Raw genomic sequence first — 26,645 nt, 5'->3', positions numbered from 1 at the left:
GAGTAATGTTTAGTGTTCAGTTTTACGAAGCTTATCTTATCACAAATATCTATTATCACAAGTTATTCAATCATTATGTTTTTACGAAGCTTTTCTATGAAATTCGGGTCACAATCTTCTGACAAATATCCTTAATTTGAACATCACTATCACGTTATCAATAGATTTTTTTCCGTTAATGAGAAATATCTATTGCTACAAGTTATTCAATCATTATGACTGAGCTGTTTACACGCACAAAAAATTATGTTCCAAGATATCCCCACTCCAACAGGTATTTCAATAACTACATCGATATTTGCCTTCGTAATCTTATCTGTTTTCGTATTTTATTCCAGTTATTTATTTTTTGGTAATATTTGCTAACATTGAACGTTGTGCCGTCACCTATCCACGATAAACGACGAAACATATATATGACAAATTCGTTTTTTCTTCAACAATTGGAACTATTCACAATATAGAAAATGAAATATAAAGTGCTGTGCCCTACCCTTGTTATATTTGTACTTGTGCAATACATTCCAATAGGTAAGTTGTATACTTTTCAGTTTCTAATTTATTTAACATAAACAGTATTCCAAAATCACGAATATGATAAAGATCAATGAAGATATATCTGTCGTGAACAGTTTTTGTTGCATTAATTGAAATTAGTCCCAAACAGATACACGTTCTTATGTATTAGGAAACAAAACAGTTATCAATTTTTTGCTCATGGTTAAGATTTACAATAAAAAATTAAATAAGAAAGGTGAAAATAATTTAGTCAGGTCACATTTTGTGAGAAACAAATTTATTGTTTCGAAAGATGAAACTCCAGTTTTATTATAACCACTAAAAAACTTAGACCATTTCATATGTCTCCTATATTCGAAGTCTAGAGTATCTCTAAATAAAGATCAACAGTAGTTTGCAAGCGTTTCTCTTGGAAGCGCTTTTCAATTGCAGCAATATCTTGATGAAAGCTTTCTCCATGCTTGTCAATTGAAGCGCCCATATTTTCCAGCAAAAACTTTATGTGGGCATGTAAAAAGTGTATTTTCGAGGACATATTACATTCCAATCCATAATGTATGTCAAAATATTGAATGAAGAATGAAGAATGGAATTTATGTTTCAAACATTTGTAACCAGTTCCATCTTTGTCCATATATTTCACAAAAATTTGGATTAACCCTAATTTGATCTGAAAAGGTGATAATATCATCTTTTCAAGGCTAACCAAAGGTTCAATTTTCACATTTTTTACCCATGAATATATACAATTCTTGGCGGCATAAAAAGCAACAGTATTTCATTTAGTTTGTAATCCTAAAATCAAATCCGCACAGATAAACCATTGGTGTTTGCTGTGAAGGTAAAGCTAAAGGTAGTTATGGAAATTTATTTCGTTATGGAGCAGTACAGTCTTTAGATTTGATTTTGAGGAAGCAATGAAGAGTCTCCAATTCTCTGATTCAAGTTCATATCCTAGTTTTAACATCAAGCCTTCAATGTCATTACAGTGCACTAAGTCGTTCTATTTAGAAAACAAATTAGCATAAGAACTGTGATGTTTACGGTGCGCGGTAACTTTAACTCTCGTTTTAAGCAAATTCCACTGTTTTCGTCTTGAATTCAACACTTCAGGTTTTTCTTTGGGCAAATGCAAATCTCATATGAGATCATTAAACTCCAATTGGTTAATCAAATATGGTGGTTTAGAATAGACAGAGGCTGTAAATTCTGTTTCAATCTATTCGTTTTCGGAACTGCTTGAACTTTCTTCAACACCATAAACTGGAAAAGGCACAGGAACTTCTTTCTTATGAGGTGTTTTTGTTACTGAATACACCTCCGCGTATTTTAATATATGCCTATATTTTCTTAAAAAGCCTTTGATATTGGTCAAGCAAAACTAACAGTCGCTTTTCTGGTTGGTAGATTCGAGCTATATCACTAGATTACCAAAAGATATTACTGAATACTGTCCATTAAACCAACCGGTCAAATGAGATACAGATGTTTGACATCCAATATTTATCCACGGCACATTTGCGTGACTTTTTACACGATTCTGCTGTCATCTGGCTTTCAAATGTGACTTCGCGATAATAATTGATAATAACTCTGGGCTACTCACAGAATTTAAAGGAAAAGTGACAATTTAATAAAAAAAAAAGTATTGAAACAATTTTGGACGTGAATGATAAAAACTGCTATTTTTCTTAGTACAGGAAAAATAGGATTAAGCTCGAAATTAAATTGAACGCTTTTGATTTCCTAGATTCTCAGAGGTTTTTGATTTTTAGCAACTCTTAACAAAACTACGGGCAGGAGTTTTCTATATTTTAGAACTGGTAACTCAAAAGAATCTTGAAACGAGAATAACTCGAAAACTTAGAGGAATTAAAAAAAACTGCTTAAACAAAAAATGTAGAGCACAAAATTCCCTCCCTCAACGCGCGCCGCAAGGCGTAGCATCTACTCGCTCATTCCCGCCAGTGCGAATTCAAACCAATTTACGTTCCAGGCGCATATAGAAATTGCTCTAGCTTTTGAAAAACTACTTCGTTTTCAAAAAATCAAAATACATCATGGTAGTTAAGATCTTTATTTTCTACTCGAGTAAGCTAGCATAATTTTCGACTTCATATTGCGAGATGAAGAGGTATATTGGCCACATAAGCACTTGAGGTTTCAATGGGTATTTCATCACTTTCCATATAAACCAGAAAATCCAATGAGAGATTTGTCGTTCGTGTTATAATCAATATTTTCATGTATATAACACACATGGACTACTTATTGGTTTCAAATGAACTAAGTTTTAAAAAACGCGATCATGGAACACTATCTTTTCGGTTGATTATTATTCCAATATTCATAGACTTATTAATAGTTTCTCTTTCACAAATATTTGGGTACTCATTTTATGCTCTGTAGTTTTGGCCACCTATTTTATATTGGAAATTTTGAGGTTAGGAAAAAATTGAAACCTTTTTACAGAAAGTTGTGCTCCATATTTTTTCCCGGCAGTTTATGCCGAAATACTAATAATTTTCGAGTTATTCGCAATTCAAAATGTTTTTGAGTACACGAACCCATTTTACGGTGAAAATTTTGACCAATCTGTAGAGAGTTTTATGTTGTATATTTTTTTCTTTAGAACTTTTCTTCGAATTCCTCGTAATTTCCGAGTTATTCGCGATTCAAAATATATTTGAGTGTATAAACCCATTTTAAGGTGAAAATTTTGAGGTCAGGAACAAATACCTGCAATACAATACAATTTTTGTAGAAAATTTTGTACTCTACATTTTCTGTCACAACAGTTTTTTTAATTCCTCATAGTTTTCGAGTTGTCGCTTTCAAAATTTCGAAAATCCGTACCCGTAATTTTGTTAAGAGTTCTTAGGCTAATTCAATATCCTAAAACCTCCCAAAATATAGAAAAACAAAAATTCCAATTTAATTTAAGGTATAAGTTCAAAATCGCTCAATTTGTCTGTACTATCTGTTAACTTTTGAGGCGCTACCAATAAAATGCACAACAGATTTGGTTTGAGTAGGAGCTCGAGCCGATCCCGTCTTTATTCGTAGGGGCGACCGTATTCACGGAAGAAGAGGTTAAGCAGCTGATAGATAAATCGAGGAGATTTTAGCAATTCATGCGGTACCTTACATCGACTACATTGGAGAATTTATCTTTCTACAGACCAAACACCAGAAACGCCAGAATCGTGCAAGATTTCATTGCAGAACTCGGTTTTTGGGTTATGGAATTCAGACCTAAATCCGATAGAACAAAGAATTAGAGCTGGACTTCCTACCCCAAACTCGATCCTATAACTTATTGTTGCAGTAGAAGAAAAGTAGCTTAACATACCACAATAAACAACAACTAATTTGATTAGATCTATGCCTAATTGTATGAGAGATGTTATTAGGGCAAAAGGGCAAAATTTCACTATTTTAAACATAGTCTAATTAGTATAAAACCAAGAGTAGAAGATGATGGTATGAGGAATTTAGTGATCCCAATAATTCCTGTAAAGGCAAATCATCAGATCACCACAGTGTATCAAATAAAGTAAAGAAGCATCCATGACACGCAAAAATCTTCTGGATGAACAGATGAGACCATAATATGCCTCCATGGTAGCGACAGAAGAATTAAAGCGTACCGAAGACCAAGAGAGCGATTTGCAGCTTGATGCTTTGATGAGCGGAGTGCTTATGGAGGTGGTTCCAATAGGATCTGGGGTGTAATTTCTATAGGAACACGAATTTACCCTGTGTTTGTTCGTAGGGGCGATCGTGTTTACAAAAGAAGAGGTTTAACGGCAGATAGATATATCGAGGAGATTTTAGCAATTCATGCGGTACCTTACATCGACTACATTGGAGAATTTATCTTTCTGTAAGCCATACAACGCCAGAATCGTGCAAGATTTGATCTAAATCCGATAGAACAAAGAATTAGAGCTGGACTTCCTACCCCAAACTCGATCCTATAACTTATTGTTGCAGTAGAAGAAAAGTAGCTTAACATACCACAATAAACAACAACTAATTTGATTAGATCTATGCCTAATTGTATGAGAGATGTTATTAGGGCAAAAGGGCAAAATTTCACTTTTTCAAACATTGTCTAATTAGTATAAAACCAAGAGTAGAAGATGATGGTGTAAGGAATTTAGTGATCCCAATGATCCCTGTAAGGCAAATCATCAGATCACCACCGTGTATCAAATAAAGTAAAGAAGCATCCATGACACGCAAAGTCTTCTAGATGAACAGATGAGACCATAATATGCCTCCATGGTAGCGACAGAAGAAAGAAAGCGTACCGAAGACCAAGAGAGCGATTTGCAGCTTGATGCTTTGATGAGCGGAGTGCTTATGGAGGTGGTTCCAATAGGATCTGGGGTGTAATTTCTATAGAAACACGAATTTACCCTGTGTTTGTTCGTAGGGGCGATCGTGTTCACAAAAGAAGAGGTTTAACGGCAGATAGATATATCGAGGAGATTTTAGCAATTCATGCGGTACCTTACATCGACTACATTGGAGAATTTATCTTTCTGTAAGCCATACAACGCCAGAATCGTGCAAGATTTGATCTAAATCCGATAGAACAAAGAATTAGAGCTGGACTTCCTACCCCAAACTCGATCCTATAACTTATTGTTGCAGTAGAAGAAAAGTAGCTTAACATACCACAATAAACAACAACTAATTTGATTAGATCTATGCCTAATTGTATGAGAGATGTTATTAGGGCAAAAGGATGTCACACCCATTATTAATAAATTGAGTGTTAAGTTTTAAATTATTGATAACCCCATTTTTGTTAATAATAAAAAGCTCAATTTGCTTAATGCATTAATTTCACTATTTTAAATATAGTCTAATTAGTATAAAACCAAGAGTAGAAGATGATGGTATGAGGAATTTAGTGATCCCAATAATTCCTGTAAAGGCAAATCATCAGATCACCACAGTGTATCAAATAAAGTAAAGAAGCATCCATGACACGCAAAGTCTTCTAGATGAACAGATGAGACCATAATATGCCTCCATGGTAGCGACAGAAGAAAGAAAGCGTACCGAAGACCAAGAGAGCGATTTGCAGCTTGATGCTTTGATGAGCGGAGTGCTTATGGAGGTGGTTCCAATAGGATCTGGGGTGTAATTTCTATAAGAACACGAATTTACCCTGTGTTTGTTCGTAGGGGCGATCGTGTTCACAAAAGAAGAGGTTTAACGGCAGATAGATATATCGAGGAGATTTTAGCAATTCATGCGGTACCTTACATCGACTACATTGGAGAATTTATCTTTCTGTAAGCCATACAACGCCAGAATCGTGCAAGATTTGATCTAAATCCGATAGAACAAAGAATTAGAGCTGGACTTCCTACCCCAAACTCGATCCTATAACTTATTGTTGCAGTAGAAGAAAAGTAGCTTAACATACCACAATAAACAACAACTAATTTGATTAGATCTATGCCTAATTGTATGAGAGATGTTATTAGGGCAAAAGGGCAAAATTTCACTATTTTAAACATAGTCTAATTAGTATAAAACCAAGAGTAGAAGATGATGGTGTAAGGAATTTAGTGATCCCAATGATCCCTGTAAGGCAAATCATCAGATCACCACAGTGTATCAAATAAAGTAAAGAAGCATCCATGACACGCAAAAATCTTCTGGATGAACAGATGAGACCATAATATGCCTCCATGGTAGCGACAGAAGAAAGAAAGCGTACCGAAGACCAAGAGAGCGATTTGCAGCTTGATGCTTTGATGAGCGGAGTGCTTATGGAGGTGGTTCCAATAGGATCTGGGGTGTAATTTCTATAGGAACACGAATTTACCCTGTGTTTGTTCGTAGGGGCGATCGTGTTTACAAAAGAAGAGGTTTAACGGCAGATAGATATATCGAGGAGATTTTAGCAATTCATGCGGTACCTTACATCGACTACATTGGAGAATTTATCTTTCTGTAGGGCATACACCGCCAGAATCGTGCAAGATTTGATCTAAATCCGATAGAACAAAGAATTAGAGCTGGACTTCCTACCCCAAACTCGATCCTATAACTTATTGTTGCAGTAGAAGAAAAGTAGCTTAACATACCACAATAAACAACAACTAATTTGATTAGATCTATGCCTAATTGTATGAGAGATGTTATTAGGGCAAAAGGGCAAAATTTCACTTTTTCAAACATTGTCTAATTAGTATAAAACCAAGAGTAGAAGATGATGGTATAAGGAATTTAGTGATCCCAATAATTCCTGTAAAGGCAGATGATCAGATCACCACAGTGTATCAAATAAAGTAAAGAAGCATCCATGACACGCAAAAATCTTCTGGATGAACAGATGAGACCATAATATGCCTCCATGGTAGCGACAGAAGAAAGAAAGCGTACCGAAGACCAAGAGAGCGATTTGCAGCTTGATGCTTTGATGAGCGGAGTGCTTATGGAGGTGGTTCCAATAGGATCTGGGGTGTAATTTCTATAGGAACACGAATTTACCCTGTGTTTGTTCGTAGGGGCGATCGTGTTTACAAAAGAAGAGGTTTAACGGCAGATAGATATATCGAGGAGATTTTAGCAATTCATGCGGTACCTTACATCGACTACATTGGAGAATTTATCTTTCTGTAGGGCATACACCGCCAGAATCGTGCAAGATTTGATCTAAATCCGATAGAACAAAGAATTAGAGCTGGACTTCCTACCCCAAACTCGATCCTATAACTTATTGTTGCAGTAGAAGAAAAGTAGCTTAACATACCACAATAAACAACAACTAATTTGATTAGATCTATGCCTAATTGTATGAGAGATGTTATTAGGGCAAAAGGGCAAAATTTCACTATTTTAAACATAGTCTAATTAGTATAAAACCAAGAGTAGAAGATGATGGTGTAAGGAATTTAGTGATCCCAATGATCCCTGTAAGGCAAATCATCAGATCACCACAGTGTATCAAATAAAGTAAAGAAGCATCCATGACACGCAAAAATCTTCTGGATGAACAGATGAGACCATAATATGCCTCCATGGTAGCGACAGAAGAAAGAAAGCGTACCGAAGACCAAGAGAGCGATTTGCAGCTTGATGCTTTGATGAGCGGAGTGCTTATGGAGGTGGTTCCAATAGGATCTGGGGTGTAATTTCTATAGGAACACGAATTTACCCTGTGTTTGTTCGTAGGGGCGATCGTGTTTACAAAAGAAGAGGTTTAACGGCAGATAGATATATCGAGGAGATTTTAGCAATTCATGCGGTACCTTACATCGACTACATTGGAGAATTTATCTTTCTGTAGGGCATACACCGCCAGAATCGTGCAAGATTTGATCTAAATCCGATAGAACAAAGAATTAGAGCTGGACTTCCTACCCCAAACTCGATCCTATAACTTATTGTTGCAGTAGAAGAAAAGTAGCTTAACATACCACAATAAACAACAACTAATTTGATTAGATCTATGCCTAATTGTATGAGAGATGTTATTAGGGCAAAAGGGCAAAATTTCACTTTTTCAAACATTGTCTAATTAGTATAAAACCAAGAGTAGAAGATGATGGTATAAGGAATTTAGTGATCCCAATAATTCCTGTAAAGGCAAATCATCAGATCACCACAGTGTATCAAATAAAGTAAAGAAGCGTCCATGGCACGCAAAAATCTTCTAGATGGACAGATGAGACCATAATATGCCTCCATGGTAGCGACAGAAGAAAGAAAGCGTACCGAAGACCAAGAGAGCGATTTGCAGCTTGATGCTTTGATGAGCGGAGTGCTTATGGAGGTGGTTCCAATAGGATCTGGGGTGTAATTTCTATAAGAACACGAATTTACCCTGTGTTTGTTCGTAGGGGCGATCGTGTTTACAAAAGAAGTGGTTTAACGGCAGATAGATATATCGAGGAGATTTTAGCAATTCGTGTGGTACCTTACGTCGACTACATTGGAGACAAATTTACCTTTACGCATGATAAAGCTAGTCCGCACGCCGTCAGAATCGGTGCAAGATTACATTGCAGTAGCCAGCATACAGTCCTCACCTAAATCCAGTATAATATTTATAGGATGAGCTAGAGAGAAAAATTCGAGCTAGACTTCCTACCCCAAACTCGATTCCATAGCTTATTGTTGCATTAATGTATTGATTCCACTATGTTAAACAAATGAACTAAGTTTCCATAAATTTATCCTCACATTAAAGCAAATTAAAGTCAAAAGTTTATAGTGGTCCGATTTCTATGTACGCAAGGATTTAAGATCCAGTATATTTCCGAAATCAAAGGAGTTTTTCCTTTTTAAAATTTGTTTTTTCAATCATCAAATTTATGTGCACAATATTTGTTGTATTCATTTGACCTGTTTTTAGCTCACAAAATGATTGTTTCTTTAGAATTCTCATACAAATCGATGTTATATGGAAAAATTGTGGAATGCTACCCCATTTTTACCAATGGCAAATAAATTGTTTCATAACTGTTTTTTATTCTCCCGAATATCTTCATTTCATTGTTTGATTCGCTATCTCAGCATCGTATCACTATTGTTTTCATCTGTGCTTTATATATTTCCGTTTTAGTGTTCTATTTTTCTTATTTTGTAAGTATCCTTTGTATCTTAAAAAACTCTATTCCTCGAATTTACTGTCGTTATCTCGCTTTACAAAGACACCTAAATACTTGTTACTTCTCCGTATTGATTTCCTCTTGTCTTAGTTTCCTCTGCTTGCATATTATTTGTAAATTCAAACATTTCTTCGGCTTTTTTTCATTTACCTTTAGCTACATACTCTCCTCGGCGTTATATATTAATAGGTAATTTTATACTTTCGCTGTCCCCTCGTTTTTTGGCTCTAGAAAATCGAAAAATCGTTTTTACGGCGGATTTATGAAAAAAAATATGGGAATAAAAAAAATGAAAACTGGTTTGGTTAGGTTAGGTCAGGTTAGATTAAGTTAAGGGAAGGGGGTGTGCTGAAAACAAATTTTAACATTTGGTCTGCTTTTCAAACACCCCCCTCGTCCCACCACTTTTTATGGTGAAAATTTTCCATTTTTCTAAGTTAACTTTTTATATTGTACACTTGATTAAAATAAGTGATTTTAATAATGTTTTTGTACATATAACTTTAATTATTACTTAATTAAAAGGTACAACCGATTATATGTGAAAAAAGGTCAATTTTAAGAGAAATTTTTTTTCAATGTGTTCGTTTTTTTGTCTAGATTACGAAAAAAAATATATAACAACTTCATTTAATTATTTGAAAAAAATTTATCAATAATTACAACAACAACAACATTTAAAGCCTTGAAACCAATATAAGTTTTCATTTTTTTATTCCTATAACTTTTTTATTAAATCCGTGAAAGTATAAAATTACCATTACCGCTTTGAAATTCTAATGATACGACTCCAATAAGGGACACCCGGTATAGTAATATATCAAACTAAGATATAATCTCAATAAAATTTTATTTTTGTCGACATCTTTTTGTTCCATTTGATTTATATTTGATAAATAAAGATTAAGTTGTAACGACAACAGTGAAATTGAAAAGTCACACATTTCAGACACTACCGTTCACAGTGACTCAACATGGATGATGCAATCGATATTAAATAGTATATTATGTCTAGCAGTAAAAGCAATCGCGATCAACATGGTCTTAAAGACTTTTTATAAATCCATGGCAATTTCGTATTGCCTATGGAATCGTTTTTTTAAGTTGGAATTTCTGGAACCGTTGATGATATTCATACTGAATATACTGCTTAAACCACCACTACACCAACACTCACAATTACATTGTCTGACGCGCGTTTCGATAACCAAGTTATCGTCCTCAGAGACTGAAGGTAAACCGATTACTTTCAGTCTCTGTAGATACTTCTTGGTTATCGAAACGCGCGCCAAACAATGTAATTATGAGTGTTGGTGTAGTGGTGGAGTAAACTAGATTGTCTGTAGCTACTTGATCATGCGATATATGAAAAATGCGTTCCAACGGTGTTAAGCTCAAGTAACAATTATAGGTTTTACGTTCCAGCAACTTCAATAGTAGTTCGATACGAGCAAAAATGTTTTTAATAAATTTCTGAACATCTGGATCCGCGCATGTCAACGCATATTTTAGATGGTGACGGTGACTTGCGAAATATGGAAAATGTTTAAAAATTAAAATTGTAATAAACTTTTATTCATGCAATATCACAATTGATTAAGGTGCTTGACATTGCGTAACCTGTGGTCCTGGATTGAATCTAAAATTCGGCAATTAATGGTAATCGTTCTAGATTCATACTTAGTCGAAAAATGAGTTGGTGTTGCTGAAGGAAGAGGTCATTTGTGACCAACCAAATGTCATAGTATGGTCTCAAGAACATGGGCTATTACGTAAGTCCAATGCTCATATTATCGCAAACCTATAATGTTGGACATAAATAGAGGATCGATGACAAGAGTTGAGGTTAGTGAAACAATAGGCAAACAACACACCTCGAGAGGCATTGACTAACCTTAAGAAGTATGTATCGTTACAGTTTCGGCATTGAGGACTCGTATACAACTGCAATAAAGAAGTTCGCGCAAGAAGGTAGTAGAGCATCGTTATAAACAGTTACTATAGAGAAGTCATAATAGAGCGGTAACTAAATCAGCAGAGTAACAGAAAGATTAGAGTACAGGGTACTTTAGTGCAAATATGAGGCTATATTTGGTAGCCATAAGTTCTATAAAGGCCGAGTCCTTGAGGGCCATTGGCTGTTGGAGATTGGACTGCTCAGAAGATTTCAGATGAAAAGTTTGTTACGAAAGTCGCCGATTTATCTTAAAAAATATAAAGGAAAGTACAAAGATACATCTGCTAGTCAGAATACAGTTTTGTCAATGAAACAGTGTCACATGATCGAGAGTTCGTTTCAGGGCAGCGAAGAGATCCGCGGAAGTCTACAAGACAGACAAAAAAGAGCTTAAAAACCATATTAGAAAGGAAAAAGGAAAGAGTATAAGATAGTGATGAAACAGATAAAGACAACAGAAGCTACTTTTGATATTGACGAGTGTCAAAAAAAAATCATAAAAACACTCCACTTTTACAATTGATAGAGGCATGTAAAAAATTAAAAACAAGAAAAGCCCCGAGACTGGATGGAATCCCCACTGAAGCTGTGAACATGTGAAAAAGATCGTAGCCGTAGCACCAGACGCTATTTTACAGGTCATGAACAGGCTACTAATTAGACAAGAATCCCCGCAGTGTAAGAAAGTAGCTAAACTAGTATTAATCCATAAACCAGGTAAACCTTTTGACCACCCAAACGCTTATAGACGGGTCTATATAATCGATATAGTAGCCAAACAACTCGAACCTCTTCTCAAAACAATACTAACAAGACTAGAAGACGAAGTTGAAAAAAAAAACAATACAAGCTGTAGAAAAGGTGGTAGACATCACCACGAGACAACAATTTCAGGGAGAGCGCGATGGTGTGCATTCATAACAGTTGCCTTCAATTCAGCACCATGGACACATATCTGAGAGAACTAAGGAACAAAAAAATCTCATATTTGAAGAACTACTAACGAGGTTACTTCTAGTAATGATACTGTACCCATCATGAGTATGGGGTGGATACAATCGATGTCGCTGATGACCTAGAAGTTGTTTAGAGCCAGGAAAAAGGAGGCTTTAATTGACAAGGCAACTGTAGCTTTCGGAAAATAAATGGTTGGAGGGAAAAACGAACTAAGATTGCCATCAGAAAAAACACAAGAAGTTATACTTAGCGGGCTGAGAGATATAAGAAATATCATATTTGAAGGAAAGAAAATACCTAGGATAGGATATCAATTTTAGAGCTCATGTGAAAAACGAGAAACCAAACGCTCTCATGAGGATAATGCGGTACATTGAAGGAAAAGATAAGGAGATTTCTTTGCAGGGTTGTTGACTCGCTATTTTTGTATAGATATTCGATATGGGCATACAACTAGATACAAAAAAATACCAGCAAATAACAAAGGGAATCCAGAGAAAAACCCTACCACGAGTCGCTAGCGGATAGAGAACTATATCAACGGCGGTAATCCAAGTCCTCACCGGAATCCCTCCAATAGACCTAATCCTGGAATAATGAAACCAAATTGAATAAGTAGGTGGCAAACAAATGACATTAATAAAATAGTAAACAAAATGGGACTGAAATGAGACCAAAGGTCAATGGACAAAAGAGTTTATCCCCAATATAGAAGTGGATATATGGATTAACTACTCACACAAAAGACAGGATTATTTTTTGCCAACTGTACTAACAGAACACGGATCCCCTTCTGCGCTTATCAAAAAAGACTAGCGAAGACAAAGGACACCTGCATCTACTGCGATAGTAAAGTTACACCTAAGCATACTCTGTTCCATTGTCATAAATGGAATACAATAAGAAAACCGGTGGAAACTAAAATTGTAGTAGCACTGAACAAATACAAACTAATTTCTTTGATGACAAGAGATAAACAAAGCAGATATCCAAAGAAAAAGTGAAAAGGACGAGAGAGATGCCCAAGTAAAAATAAAAATAAAAAACAAGAAACGGTAGAAGTCCACTAGGACGGTTCCAGTAGAAGAGATGAAGTTTAGTGGGTATTGCTCATTACAAAAAACGGAAAAAGTTAAGTCCTCCACAACCCGAGCTTTCTACGTGTCCCTTCAAACCCTCTGGGTTATTTCAAGAAATTTCTTGTCAAATTGTAAGCCTTTCATGCAATTTTTTTATTTCAATACATTTTTTGTCCAATTACAGGTGTAGATCTACTTTTTCATCACTCCGCCTGTTCTCATTTCCGCAATGAATAGTTGCCCTATTTTCAGTTCTCACCTCCAACTCAACCTAAATAACCAAACCCCACTTCCGTCATCGGCATGATACGGAAGTCTTATCAAAAACGCATTGCTTTGGGTTTAATACCGTATTTAAAAATATTTGAAATGGAAAGTGAGGATGTTGTCCAAGTGCGTGTGATAACACCGAATTTAGTAAATACAGCTGAATATGCCATTTTAAATTTATTGCATAATTAGGTATAATGTAAATAGGTTTACCAACGTTTAATAGTGCGAATATAGATTACAAAGAATTTGAATAAATAATTCATATTAGTCATTATATTTTACAAAAACTTTTCCACAATATGTGAGTCTATAATATTCATCATATCCATAGATAAATTAGTTTATGCTCCGATAGGAAATCAAAAATTATAGATTTACTATGCGATATGCACCTTAAACGGAATGAAACCAACCCTTTCTGGAACCATTGGTCATGATATGGCACCATCTGATTACCATTTATTTGGAAGTTTGCAAAATTTTTTGAATGGTCAAACGATGACCTTCAATCGCACTTGGTTCAGTTTTTAGCTGATAAGGATCAGAAATTTTATGAGCGCGAAATAATGAAGCTGAAAGAACGATTGCAAAAGGTCATTAAGCAAATGGAATAATATATAATTGAATAAAAACTATTCTTTGTTTGAAAAAAAGTGTTTTATTTCACACTACAAGACAGAAATTACTTTATCGCCCCATATATAATTTATTCAATATTACATAATATATTTCTAGGATTATATTACAAATTTGCTGAAAATCAAGAGAGCGTATCTTGAGTGGTTCTTTAGAAAATTCGTCGAATTTTGAGTGAAAAAAATTTTTCGAATATTTTCGATAGCTCGATTGCGATATTCGTTAAGATTATCGGAGGGTTGTCAACAGCTTCCGACCAGGATACATTGAAAGGAACGACCTCCTAGCCCAGGGATGGGGAAACTTTTTTCTTCGCGTGCCAATTTTTGCTAACGAAATATATGGCGGGCCAAGTTGAGGCATTACATTATTTACTAAAATAAAAATATTGCCATAATTTTTCTGAAATACTAATTTATTGTGCAATATTAAAAAATAACATTTTCAATTGCAATTAATTGAACTTTAATTAGCTGCGAAGTAGAAGGTTGAGGGGCGCTGGTCTTTGTGGGAACATGTGACATGTGGAACTGTTTTTGTTTCTGCATGACTTCATCATAAGCCGGCTCCATTTGTGATGCTGAAATTTTTAACAATGAAAAAAGGAGGTCATGTGACGTATTACGAAGACAATTTTTTCATTATTGAAAACGTTTGTTCGTACAAATAGCTTGTACCAAACATAGTCATTATTTTCTGGGCGTGGGACACTATATTTGGGTATTGTGTCCGAGATAAGGACTTATAAAATTCCAATTTGCTGGTGTTCAAAAATAGTTGCCTCAAATGGGTAGTGCGTTCGACAGTCGGACTTACGGGTTTTATGCCCGACGTGTACTGCCTTTACTGCCAATTCATGAGAAGTAATTTCTGATAAAAAAAAATTGTACTTAACTTTTGTTTGCTGGTCGCGGGCCGGATTTCAACGCTTTACGGGCCGGAGATGGCCCGCGGGCCGTAGTTTCCCCATCCCTGTCCTAGCCTATCCCAACACGATGAGCGGGCCTAAATGGCGCCAAATTGTTACACGCCAAATTTAAATCGAATTTCTATTTATTTAGCACACAATATGTTTCAAAAAAGTTTTTTTTTTAGTAATTTTCAAAAGGTTTATATAAATAATTGACGTTTCGACTAATTTTAAGTGTTTATGAAAATATGATATTGACACTGACATAGGGCAGACATCTCAGTATTTATAAAATAGACTAAGAGGTCATCATTATGATAAAAAAAATAGCCAATTCATTGTTTCATTCATTCATTAACCAATCATGAAATTCTTGGAACGGACTCTAATACACAAAAAAGAGAATTTTTAGAAATGGTTCACATTCATATGAACGAAAAAGCTATGAATGATAAAAAAGACCTAAATAATTTTAGTAAAATTTATAGCTCTATTTTATAAATTCTAATAAAACTACCAATAATTTATTTAATTACTGCTACATATTTGAAATGTAAGGACTAAGGAAAAATTAATTTTTCTTATTAGAACAAAGTTCTATTTTGATTTTATTCTTATTTTGATATTCATGATTAAGGTGACTGTTCATCAATATAAATATGTAAATTGTCAGTGTCAATATCATATTTTGAAAAAGACTTAAAATATACCATGAAATAACACAAAAAACATAAATTCAAATAAAAGAGAATTTTTAGAACTGGTTGTTACATATTTTTGAGATGTAAAAACTAAAGCAAAATTAATTTTTCTGTTTAAAACAGATTCCTATTTAAATTTCATTTTTATTTTGATATTCATGATGTAGGTCAGTCGCTCTCAAACTTTTATGGTGACGGAACCTTTTTAGAAAGCGAAATACTTCGCGGAACCCTAAAATAGAACCAATACGTCTTTATGCGCATTCTTTATCAATAATCATAATATGGATAGGTACACTGGAAAAAAGTTAAAGAATCTAATGAGAGGTATGAAACAGTTTTTCATCAATTGGTTGATGTCAGGTTTGATAGTAGATAATAGAAGTTTCATGTCAGGTTCGACGTCCAGTATATTGCGGTATTTTGTTTTCGCAGCTACATAGATGGAAAATCTTATTTCGCACAAATATATTATTGGGAACAGAAGAAGAACATTTAAGGCCATTTTGGCAAGCATTGGATATTTATCACGGATTCTAATCAAAAAACCATTGAAAGGCGTCGGCGTCGTTTTGAACAATGACTCCATACTTATGTCTGATGACATTTCTAATAACGACTTATATATCTCGTTTGACATACTTTCGGGCTTTTGCACATGGGATAGAAAAGGATTTTGTATCCATGAATTCATTTTCATTTTTGTATTCTGTTCCTCGGGAAAATACATCTCCAAAGATGCGCGCATTGCAGTGAGATACTGGGACAATTCTTCAAATATATCATCTTAAAACATTTCTGAATCGCAATCGTTAACAAGCTCATTGCGTGTCGTAAAGCTTTCTATTTCTTTCTTATCAACGCAAATAATTAAAAAATCTATTTACTTTTTTGAAAACAGTGAGTTTGTTGCAAGCCTGGACCACTGTTGTCTCTTTACATTGTAATGATAAATTCAATCTGCTCAATTTTTGTAAGATATCCGCCAGAAAAGACAAGCGGAACAACCATGTTCAATCATACAAACGATCTTTCAAATTCAAAGAAATATCTGAAAAGAACGTTTCTAATTCCGCTATAAGTTCGAATAACCATCACATTTCTATATAGAGCAGCAGTTTTTTCTGTTTGCTGCCATAATCTTCACACAATAATGAGAACAATCGGGATTGAAGTGGTCGTGATTTGATGAAATTTATTATTTTCACCGTTTCATCGAGAACTAATTTTAGATTTGGCGGCATTTGTGTGCCTGTCTATGCAGGATACAAAGACTTTAATTGCAATTAGGCGCTTTATTTTTTATTCGTGACACTGCTCCTGCTGTTCTGCCAGTCATCGGCTTGGCTTTATCTGTGCAAATGTTGATGCCATCATTTCAACTAAGAAAAATATGTTTAATTTATTAAAAATTTTATCTCCGTAGTGTTCATAGGCAGCGGTGAACACATAAGCATGTCTTCTTCAAAAGAAGAGTCATATGGATATCTCACAATAACCAGCAAATTGGCTAGACCGGTCGACTCATTCATTTGCAAGACGAATTGTAGACGTGTAACTAATTCTTGTTTGACATGACACAGATCATGAATTCGCCGAGAAACAGTATCGTTTGATACGGTACGGTAGAAAGATGGTTTGCGGATTTATCGTCGAGCATACATTTTGTTATGTCCATCATACGTGGTTTCATCAAATTCTCGTTGTATCGTTTGCGTTGTGTGCATCATAGTTTTTTGACTTTCCAATAAATCCTCTTTTTTACGCAGAAACAAATTTATTTTTTTGTGTTTTTAAACTCAGGGTGTACAGTTTCTAAATTTCGGCGCATCTTGGCGAGCATCATAGAACTATTAGGAAGCAGAGAGGTGCGCCGTTAGAAATTGATATTTCCTTTTCTTCGGCTTTGAAATCGGGGAGCATGACGTCGTTATATCACTACCTTTATCTGGAATTGCTACATATTCCTGCTGTTAAACCTTCGCCTTCGTTAGAAGATTTTGTTGCAACCCGTTTAAAGTCTTTAAGCAAACTTTCCATTTTTATTTAGTAATATCTAAGTAAGTTATTTGAATGAGGTTCTGCAGAGCACTCTTTGATTATGGCTGATGTGGGTGATCTATTGATTAATATAAATTCGCAAATTGTCAGTATCGTTGTTTATTGTTCTATTAAAACTATATTTATTAACTAGTAGTATTTATTGGTACTTTCATTATCAGCTTAACAAGTATATCATCAAGATTGTCAACATAACTTAATTCTTCTTCTTCTTCTTTATCATTAGTCCTATGTTTGCATCAATGGTAGCCTAGCTGCAGCTGGGATGATGAAGACCAGCTTTCATACCATCTTGTAAGCGGTCGGGATGTATTCGGTTTTTCTTGCTTTACAATCTTTGCCAACCTGTCTTCTGACATTCGGTTTACGTGGTGTCTTCATTCTCTTCTCCGATTTCTCGCCCACTTCACTACATCCTGGATGTCTATGATTGCGTTGGGTGCATTGATTAGCCGGTCCCAAGCCTGGATAAAAGAGGAAGGTTCCGAGTGAGGCCAGCGACCTGCTTGGGCAAAAATTAAAGTACTCTACTACCTACCGAAAAAAAGCAGCGTCCGACAAAGTCATGTAGTATATGTACGCAAGCAAAAAACGTGGCAAAACGCGTTATTTCTGTCCAGCATGTAAAAAAAAGCCAGAAGATTGTTTTAAGAAGTTCCACAAACAATAAAATATTATTTTATTTCGTGAATTTGAACTAATTTTTATAATTATATTTTTTGTTCGTTTTTTAATAAATATCCTGTTCAAGCAACCAGCATTGACTTTTTGTTTTTTTCCCAGAAGCCATCAATCGATATTAGCACTTATATATTCTGAGTTTAATCGTAGCTGCACAAAAATGGCAAGTAAACACCGGACGAGGTAACTCGTAGTTGGCGTCCTAGAAAAGAAAGCAATTTATGGCAGTAAACGTGTTAATTATTGTGGTTTTCTGAAGTAATAGGAAGTTTAGTCTTTACAAGGCTATTTAAAAGTAGTTAGGTGGGAACATGCTACACTAGGTAGAGGAATATATTGATTATCAAGTAAATAGTACGATAGTTCATCTGGATGATTCATTTTTTAAAGCATGTTTTTAGACACATAACTTAAAACTATTGGAACAGTCAAATCATATTTTGATAGAGACTGAAAGTAGTCGAAACGTCAAATTTGTACTTGCCTTCCAAAAATCATAAAAAAAGTAATTTTTATACCTTTTTTATATGCATAGATAGAGGGGGGGGGTATATTGAAAGTGATAATAAATAAACATACATGATATGAAAGAAAAATTAGTTTATATTACCAGTCTCGTTATTAAATATCCATACCTTGTATTTCTAAGCAAAAAAATCCAAAAATGTCACTGTTTTCATTTTTTTAAATAGTAATCGCATTCACACCTATGTTTGAAACTTAATTTTGTTATTTTTTTGCAGGTTTGTCTATCACTTGTTACGAATGTGAAGAGCGAATGGGAAATCAATGTGAAAAAAATGTGAGAAACGTTCTTACTGAAAATTGTACGGGATCTTTTGTGTGTGCTAAATATATTTGGAAAGGTATGTAGACTGCTTTTCGAAACAATATAAGAATTCTAGTTCATTTTTGAAGTCTATGGATTTATATATCAATAATAATAATAATATACTGATTTGTATTTTATTCACAATTATACCGATTTAGAATCAGAATCGTTAAATATTCCATTGAAATATTATGCAATCTACTATAGCAAAAACTTGGATTGAATATTGTCTTTATAAATAGATGTACATCAAAATAATATGAATCATCTCTCATTATTAGCTAATTGATCTCAGGTTTTCCTACTAATTCATTCAATAGATGTCGTCATCTTTTAAGATGTTTTAGTTGTACCAGGAGAGAAGAAGGATGAAAAGGTGTTGGATATTATTCAATAGACAAATTACACATTATTTCAGTTGATTAATTTTAGAGACAGTACTAAAATAGAAGCTGTAAATAAATGTTTTGTACGTTGTTTATTGATTAACAATTGACATTTTTTTGTAATCGTATTGAATTACAAATATTTTGGCAGGAATTAGGTATATACGAGTAAGTATAATTTGCGTTAACAAAACAAACAAATCGTTGAGAAAATTATGAATCATTTTTCTTGTAATGTCTAAACAAACTTTTTTTTAAAATTGAGTTCATAAATTCTCGGCAATTGTATACGCTCATACTCTATATGTATATTCATAAATACGTCAGAATAAAACATATTTGTGACCCTCGTAAAACCTATGAACCTATGACCGTAAGACTGAACCAATCAAGTAATATAAAAAAATTTCCTAGAAGACTATTTTTTTATATTTCTGTATCGGACAGGTAGCATCATCCCGTATCAGGACGAATTAAAAAACTTTATTGTTGTCCAAAAATTAACAATTCAGCCAATAGTTAGCGAGGTGGGCTGAGAATGTAATAAATATTATGAACGGTTTGATTAAATCTGAATTGTATAATTTCAAAGAATTTGATGGTTTCTCTTTTGCCTTAACCTTAATATAACAAGAAGTTCTGTCGATACTAATCGTTCGTTACACTCACTAAGTGCACTGGAATAGGAGAATTTCAGGACGATTTTCAACGCCACCTCTGTGACTGGCTCACATCTAAAAGCTTACTTTTTGGTGTTATTTTTGAATGTTTGTCAATCTGGATTCTAAAACTAAGTTGCAATCATGTATCGAGAAACAACCAAGATTATTGAATGAACAACGTATATATAATCTTTGGTCTGAACGTAATGTTAAACGAATGGTCTCAATATAGGCGACTGATTTTTTTACCGGAAGAGTGCGCCATTTTTCAAGAAGTACTCGTTTAAATTCTTACGCGGGAAGTTTTGTTGCTATTTTTAAAAATTACCGAATTTTGTCTATTCTTTTCAGTATTACGATAAACATAATTGATAAAAAAATAATTAAAAAAATATTGTCAAACATGTTATTTATTAAAATAGTATTAGACACAAATAAAACTTGTTAAATATTCAAAAACCCAATTAAATATTTATATAAAAGTGATAAATAATTTTTATTATCAATATAATTTAGAATTTTTACGAGATTTTTTACATTTAATTTTTCTTTCTGTAGCACTTTTATTAAAACATTTGACAAGAAAATGTCTTCGCATCATTTAGAAATTATCAATGATCTTTTTCGTTAATTCTTTCTTATGCTTATCACAGCCAACAAAAAACGAGTTATTTGTACTGTACTGTACTGTACTGTACTGTACTGTACTGTTTCTGTACCAACCATCATCAATACTACTCCTTCCAAGCTTCTAATTAAATTAAATAATTTTCACTAGGATAAATTAATGCACCTTTATCCATTAATTTAATGAATTTATCACGAGCCGTTACTACTATTGACTGCATAGAATCTGTGCAATCAAAGCACTTGGTAAACCGACCCATTTTACGTGCTACATATCCCGCAATATATGAGACCACATAATCTCTCGTTTGAGCAATGTCATAATCGTGTTCATATCTAGGATCCACCGAGTTCAAAGACACTTCATTTTTATTATCACCATCCTTATGATCACCTCAAGATTTATAACTATTATCACAATCGTTAACATTATTATTGCTGTAATAATTATTGTTATTATCATCATCATTACCATCGTAATTATTGATATTGTTATTTTTATCATTATCGTCCTCATAATCATCATCATTGTTATTATTATCGATTACATTATTAGAGTCAGCATCAGTATTTACTTCTGTACTACTGCTATTTTCAGGCGTATTTTCAATAATAATATCAATTTTTTTATTCCAGTTTTCTTTATTAACATTACTCGCTTCAAATGATTCTTTAGTCTGTATTAATGATCCTAATAACTATCCCGCAGTTACATTTGAGCCTTTTGGAGGCGTCGCCAACGAATAAGAACAGATATTTACATTCATATTTATAACGATGTTTGTTTTAGCATTGATTATCTGTAACGAAAGAAAAATTTTATGTTATTATCGAAATAATTATTTCCATTTAAAGTTCTTACCGTTAATTTCAAATCTTTATCAATTTTAATGGAACAAACCAATTACAACTTTGAACTTATGTAGGATAACGACATAAAAGTATGTGTTATGACTGTCCAACTACAATTTTTACGTAGTGGCTGAGCTTCTAAAATTCTTTCTATTGAATGAAAAGAAAACTCTTCAGGTTCATTTATGACCTGCGAATTGTCATCAACAATGACGGTATTTGTATCCTCAGAAAAATTTGTGTTTGTAAGATTTACTATTTCAGGCTCTACTGTTTCATTGATAGTTTCTGTCTCAACAGAATTAAAGCTGCAGTCATCGATTATCGTATCGCCATTTATATCAGAGATAGTTGAAGCATCATTATTTGATAGCAAGCTACAATTGTTTTCATTGTCGTCATGAATAACATGTGATTTTGGCTCAGCTTTCTTCCACAAATGAACCTTTTCATATTTACACACATATACAATGCCATCTTTCAAAAGCTTTAAAGTTTCAAGTCCATTTAAAACTATGAAAATCTCAACTTACTCTCAATCGGCGGATGCCTGGTTCATATGAAAATTCCTTCCTCTTCCTCTAGAAATTTCTGTTTAAGCTCTTTCTTCTACCTACTATATCTTTAAAATGAATTCGAATTTTCAAAAATCACTTTACTACAGTATTCTAGACATGTTAAGAGAGCAATTTCTGAAAAAAAATCGATTTTTTTGAGCCCATGACATGGGATGACCCCCTTATGCTCTTCATTTATTCAAATACAATACACTAAACTAACTCATAATATAATTCACTTAACTAACTTATTTATTTATTTAAATTTATTTATTTGATTATTTATTTATTTAAATTCTTCGATCACTTTGTTATTTCGGTATGTTCTACATTTATTATGAATTAACTGAACTGCCCTACACAAACTCCTTAAGAAACTCCTTCAAACTTTTTTTTCAGTTGATGATAGTCGGACGGTGAATAAGGGGGGTGTTCTAGTAATTCAAGCCCTAAATCACGAAATTTTTGCATGGTAACATGAGATTTGTGTGCAGGGGCGTTGTCCTGCAAAAACAAAACACTTTTGGATATCTTTCCGCGTCTTTTCACTTTAATTTTTTACTGTAGAGTGGTCAGTAATGTCGAATAGTAATCTCCAGTTACTGTTCTACCCTTATTCAAAAAATCAATCACGATTACTCCATGGCAATCCCAAAAAACTGAAGCAAGAACTTTTCCAGCAGATTTTGGACACGAAACTTCTTAGGTCTTGGAGAACCAGAGTGTCGCCATTCCATCACCTACGAAGGACATTGATCACCAAGGATATTAAACATATCTTCGTAAAATGCTTACCTCTTAAATCGTTTAAATACAGGTACTTGATGATGGCTCGATACTCCAATTTTTCGATTTTCACAATTTCGGTGGACATATTTTTTCTCCGGTTCACTTTTTGACGTCAAACTTCACATTGACACCTCTAATAATTTATTGTTCGTTGCTATGGTAATTTTAGGTCCCTTCTGTTTCAAAATTAGTTTTTTTTGATAGTTTTTTATTAAAAGAAGATAAATTTTGACGTTTCGATTTTTCTTTAAGTCTCTATCAAAATATGATATTGACACTGACAATTTGCTTATTTCTATTGATTTATATCAAAATAAGGATAAAATCAACTACAAAATAGAGCTTTAAATTTTACTTAAATTATTTAGATCTTTTTTATCATTTTTATCAATTTCTAAAAATTCTCTTTTTCGTGTATTAGATTCCGTTTCTACAATGTTTGAATCTTAATAATTGAATTTGTTGTTTTTTATATTTTCTGGTTCGTTAATACAGTTCGATTTTTTATCATATTGATGACCTCTTGGTCTATTTTTCACATACTGAGATGTTTGCCCTATGTAGACAGCGTCACAATTAGTACAAGGCACTTGATATATAATATTTCTTCTTTTATTTTTTGGTATGTTAGATTTCAATTTAGAGACCTGAAATCAAGAACATTTAGATGCATTAATATATCATGAGGTCTCAGAAATGAGAAATTGAAGAAATATATATATATATATATATATATATATATATTCCAAAAGAATACTCAAAACTTCTAAAAAATGAGGAAACAAAAAAAATAAATGTAAATAAACCGCCTGCTATAATAAAAACTTATATAAAACAACGTTCAAACGGATTCCGCGGTTTATAGAAAGTATGTGAAAGGCGAAGCATGCATTCGCCAAATTTTAAAATTGCTTCACATCTAGACATGACCGGCTCCAGGACAGAGACGCTTTCGTAACAAACCTATTTACGTGCAAGTATATGTTGAGATAAACTTAATGTTTTTGCATTATGATGCAGTTTTAAATATGATGATATAATTGATATTTTTGCGCACACCAGAGCCAGGAAATACTTATTTAGTTAAAAGTCCGGGAAGTGATTTAGTACGGTACGTAATAGATGTTTATGGTCGAGGCGACGGAGGAGCCGGGTCAAGAATATCTAAACGAGTACCGTAATAATAACTTCACGGTTCACGTACGTATATCGTAATATGTTTTCGGTTTTAAATAAAAAGCAAAATTATATTAAAATACGAAATGTCATCTTTGACAATTTTACTGAAAAATAGCTCCTTTTATTATTCTCCTATTATTTAAAAAAAAATAAAAATTAACAGAAGTCACTAAGGTAATTTTGTAAACATAGAAAGACATATTGAATTTTTGGAAATACAAAAAATATTTTCCGAAAGAATGATTGATAATACAAATAAAATTGCTGAGAAAAGTGTGGAAGCAGTAGGGCTTATTATTCTAATTAAGTCTTCGAAAAGGTACGAAAAAGAATATGCGATGTTTTGCGACTGGCGTAAGAAATACGAGGGTCCATTTAAGAGTAGTGTGAAGTACAAGGACTCAAATTAGTACTGTAAAGTCCACTTTACAATACAGTATGAAGAAAAGGAAATTTTGAAATTGATGAATACCAAAAAAACATATTTATTTATTAGTTTAACGTTAATTTTTATGTATTTCTAATATTTATCAGTTATAATAAAAAATTATATACATTTATTTCAAATTTTGATTAAAAATAATGTATGAAAATTAATAAAATGTATTCCAACATTAAAAGCGACGCGATAGATAGGGCCTAGGGCGGCATTAAGCCTAAATCCGTCTATCTGTCCTAAGATGGGCAACTGGCGCATCATTCAAATCTTAAATGCCAATAAAATATACTCCATAAGATCATTATTATGATTAGGGTTCACGCCAGCATGGCGACATAGCGACAATTGTCGCCAAATCATCAAGAAATGTCGCCAAAATCATACACATCGACGACAAATTTGTCGCCCAAAATATTTTTAAAAAAACCTATGTTTTATATTTACCTTGGTGTTTTTGCATAAAAGAATTTATATATGCCGTAAAAATATGTATAAAAGTGTGTGTAGCATGCATATGTTAATTTTTTTACTTTTGTCTACCACGTTATATTTTTGGACCACTAAATCATAACTTGAGTGGTCCTTTTGGACCACTAAATTTTCATTGCTGGTGTGAACCCTAATTATGATTATCTTTATAATACCGTGTGGTGTTTTTGAATATTAACTTAACGGTGAATTGTCTTAATCAATACAGCAAATATTCTATTATCCTTAATAACCTTAATATTTCGTTTCAGAATATAATATCTCTACCATACATCGAAGATGCGCTCCTGAGTCAGTTTGCGATACTGAAAAAGCTCTACAATCACTACACAGAACATTAACCACATGTACCACATGTAACTCGAATCTTTGCAATTCTGGAGAAACTGTCAATGTATCAGCCGTAACCGTTCTCACATCTTTCGTTACTGCATTATACTTTTATTTGAATTGTTTCTAAACAATTTCATTTGTCAGATCAAAATTTGATTATAAGATAATAGGGTGTTTCGGAAACTATGATCCTATCAACTGATTGCGGCTTTTAACCTATAACGAGGTTTTTATCAGAGTTACTGAACGTTGCGTTTAGTTTTTGATTAAAATTTCAAATTTAAACTAGAATCTACAAAAATTTTCATCAGTTCAGATTGGTGAATTAATTTATAATGAATTTTTCTGTGATCATAGACCTCAATTCAGCTATGCAAGCTTTGTTAATAATAATGATTAAGCAGTTATCAGCGATTTACCAGCTTACAGGTTTTCAAGTCCATAAAACAAAAATAAGCTGCCAGTTGATCGCATTTATCCAAAATAAAAAAAATTGTATCATATATCCGATTACTTGAATTCCAGTTAAACCGATCATAGTTTTCGTAAACTTAATTATTAGCTGTTAACGTGTTTCTAATAAAATTTACGCATTTCTTCAACTCTATTCAATATAATTTACCTTTATCCTCACAGAGACATAATAACTTTCTTCTGCTTTTTCTTAAGTTTTCCTAAGTTACCTCTGATAGAGGTTATTAGATGGGCTGAAAAGTTCGTAGCCTGACAACTAGATGTAGCTACTAGCAATAAATCCATTTGATCATCATTTCACCGTTTTATCGGTTTTATCATCATTTTAACGCTATTGTGACCACTGGGTTTTGCTACTTTTTCAATGTAATCGCGATATTAATAACTCACGCTTAATAATCTCATTTTGCGACGTCAATTTATTAAAACTATAATGTATAGATTGGTCGCACATGGGAAAATGTTCTTCGATTATGTTAGAAAGGAAAAAACCATAAACAGCGACTAGTAAGTGGCGTTATGGAGCGTTTGACAAACAAAAACGGCACCATTTGGAGAAGAAAAAAGTGCTGTTTAATCAAGACAGTGCAAGGTGTTACAAATCGATGAA

General features: G+C 33.5%; 1 protein-coding gene across 1 annotated transcript; it reads left to right on the top strand.

Moving 5' to 3' along the window:
• The first annotated feature begins 210 nt into the window (after positions 1 to 210).
• LOC130897621 (uncharacterized) lies at positions 211 to 26,163 on the top strand. The gene is made up of 4 exons (XM_057806558.1): positions 211 to 274; positions 339 to 531; positions 19,160 to 19,282; positions 25,480 to 26,163. Exons 2-4 carry the CDS (start codon positions 468 to 470, stop codon positions 25,686 to 25,688), a joined length of 396 nt encoding a protein of 131 aa, XP_057662541.1. The 5' UTR covers positions 211 to 274; positions 339 to 467; the 3' UTR covers positions 25,689 to 26,163.
• The last annotated feature ends 482 nt before the right edge of the window (positions 26,164 to 26,645 follow it).

Source organism: Diorhabda carinulata, chromosome 8 (genome assembly GCF_026250575.1).
Source record: "Diorhabda carinulata isolate Delta chromosome 8, icDioCari1.1, whole genome shotgun sequence".
Classification (NCBI taxonomy): Eukaryota; Metazoa; Arthropoda; class Insecta; order Coleoptera; family Chrysomelidae; genus Diorhabda; species Diorhabda carinulata.
The sequence above is the reverse complement of the archived record's forward strand: the minus strand, read 5'-3'. Positions and strand labels throughout refer to the sequence as shown.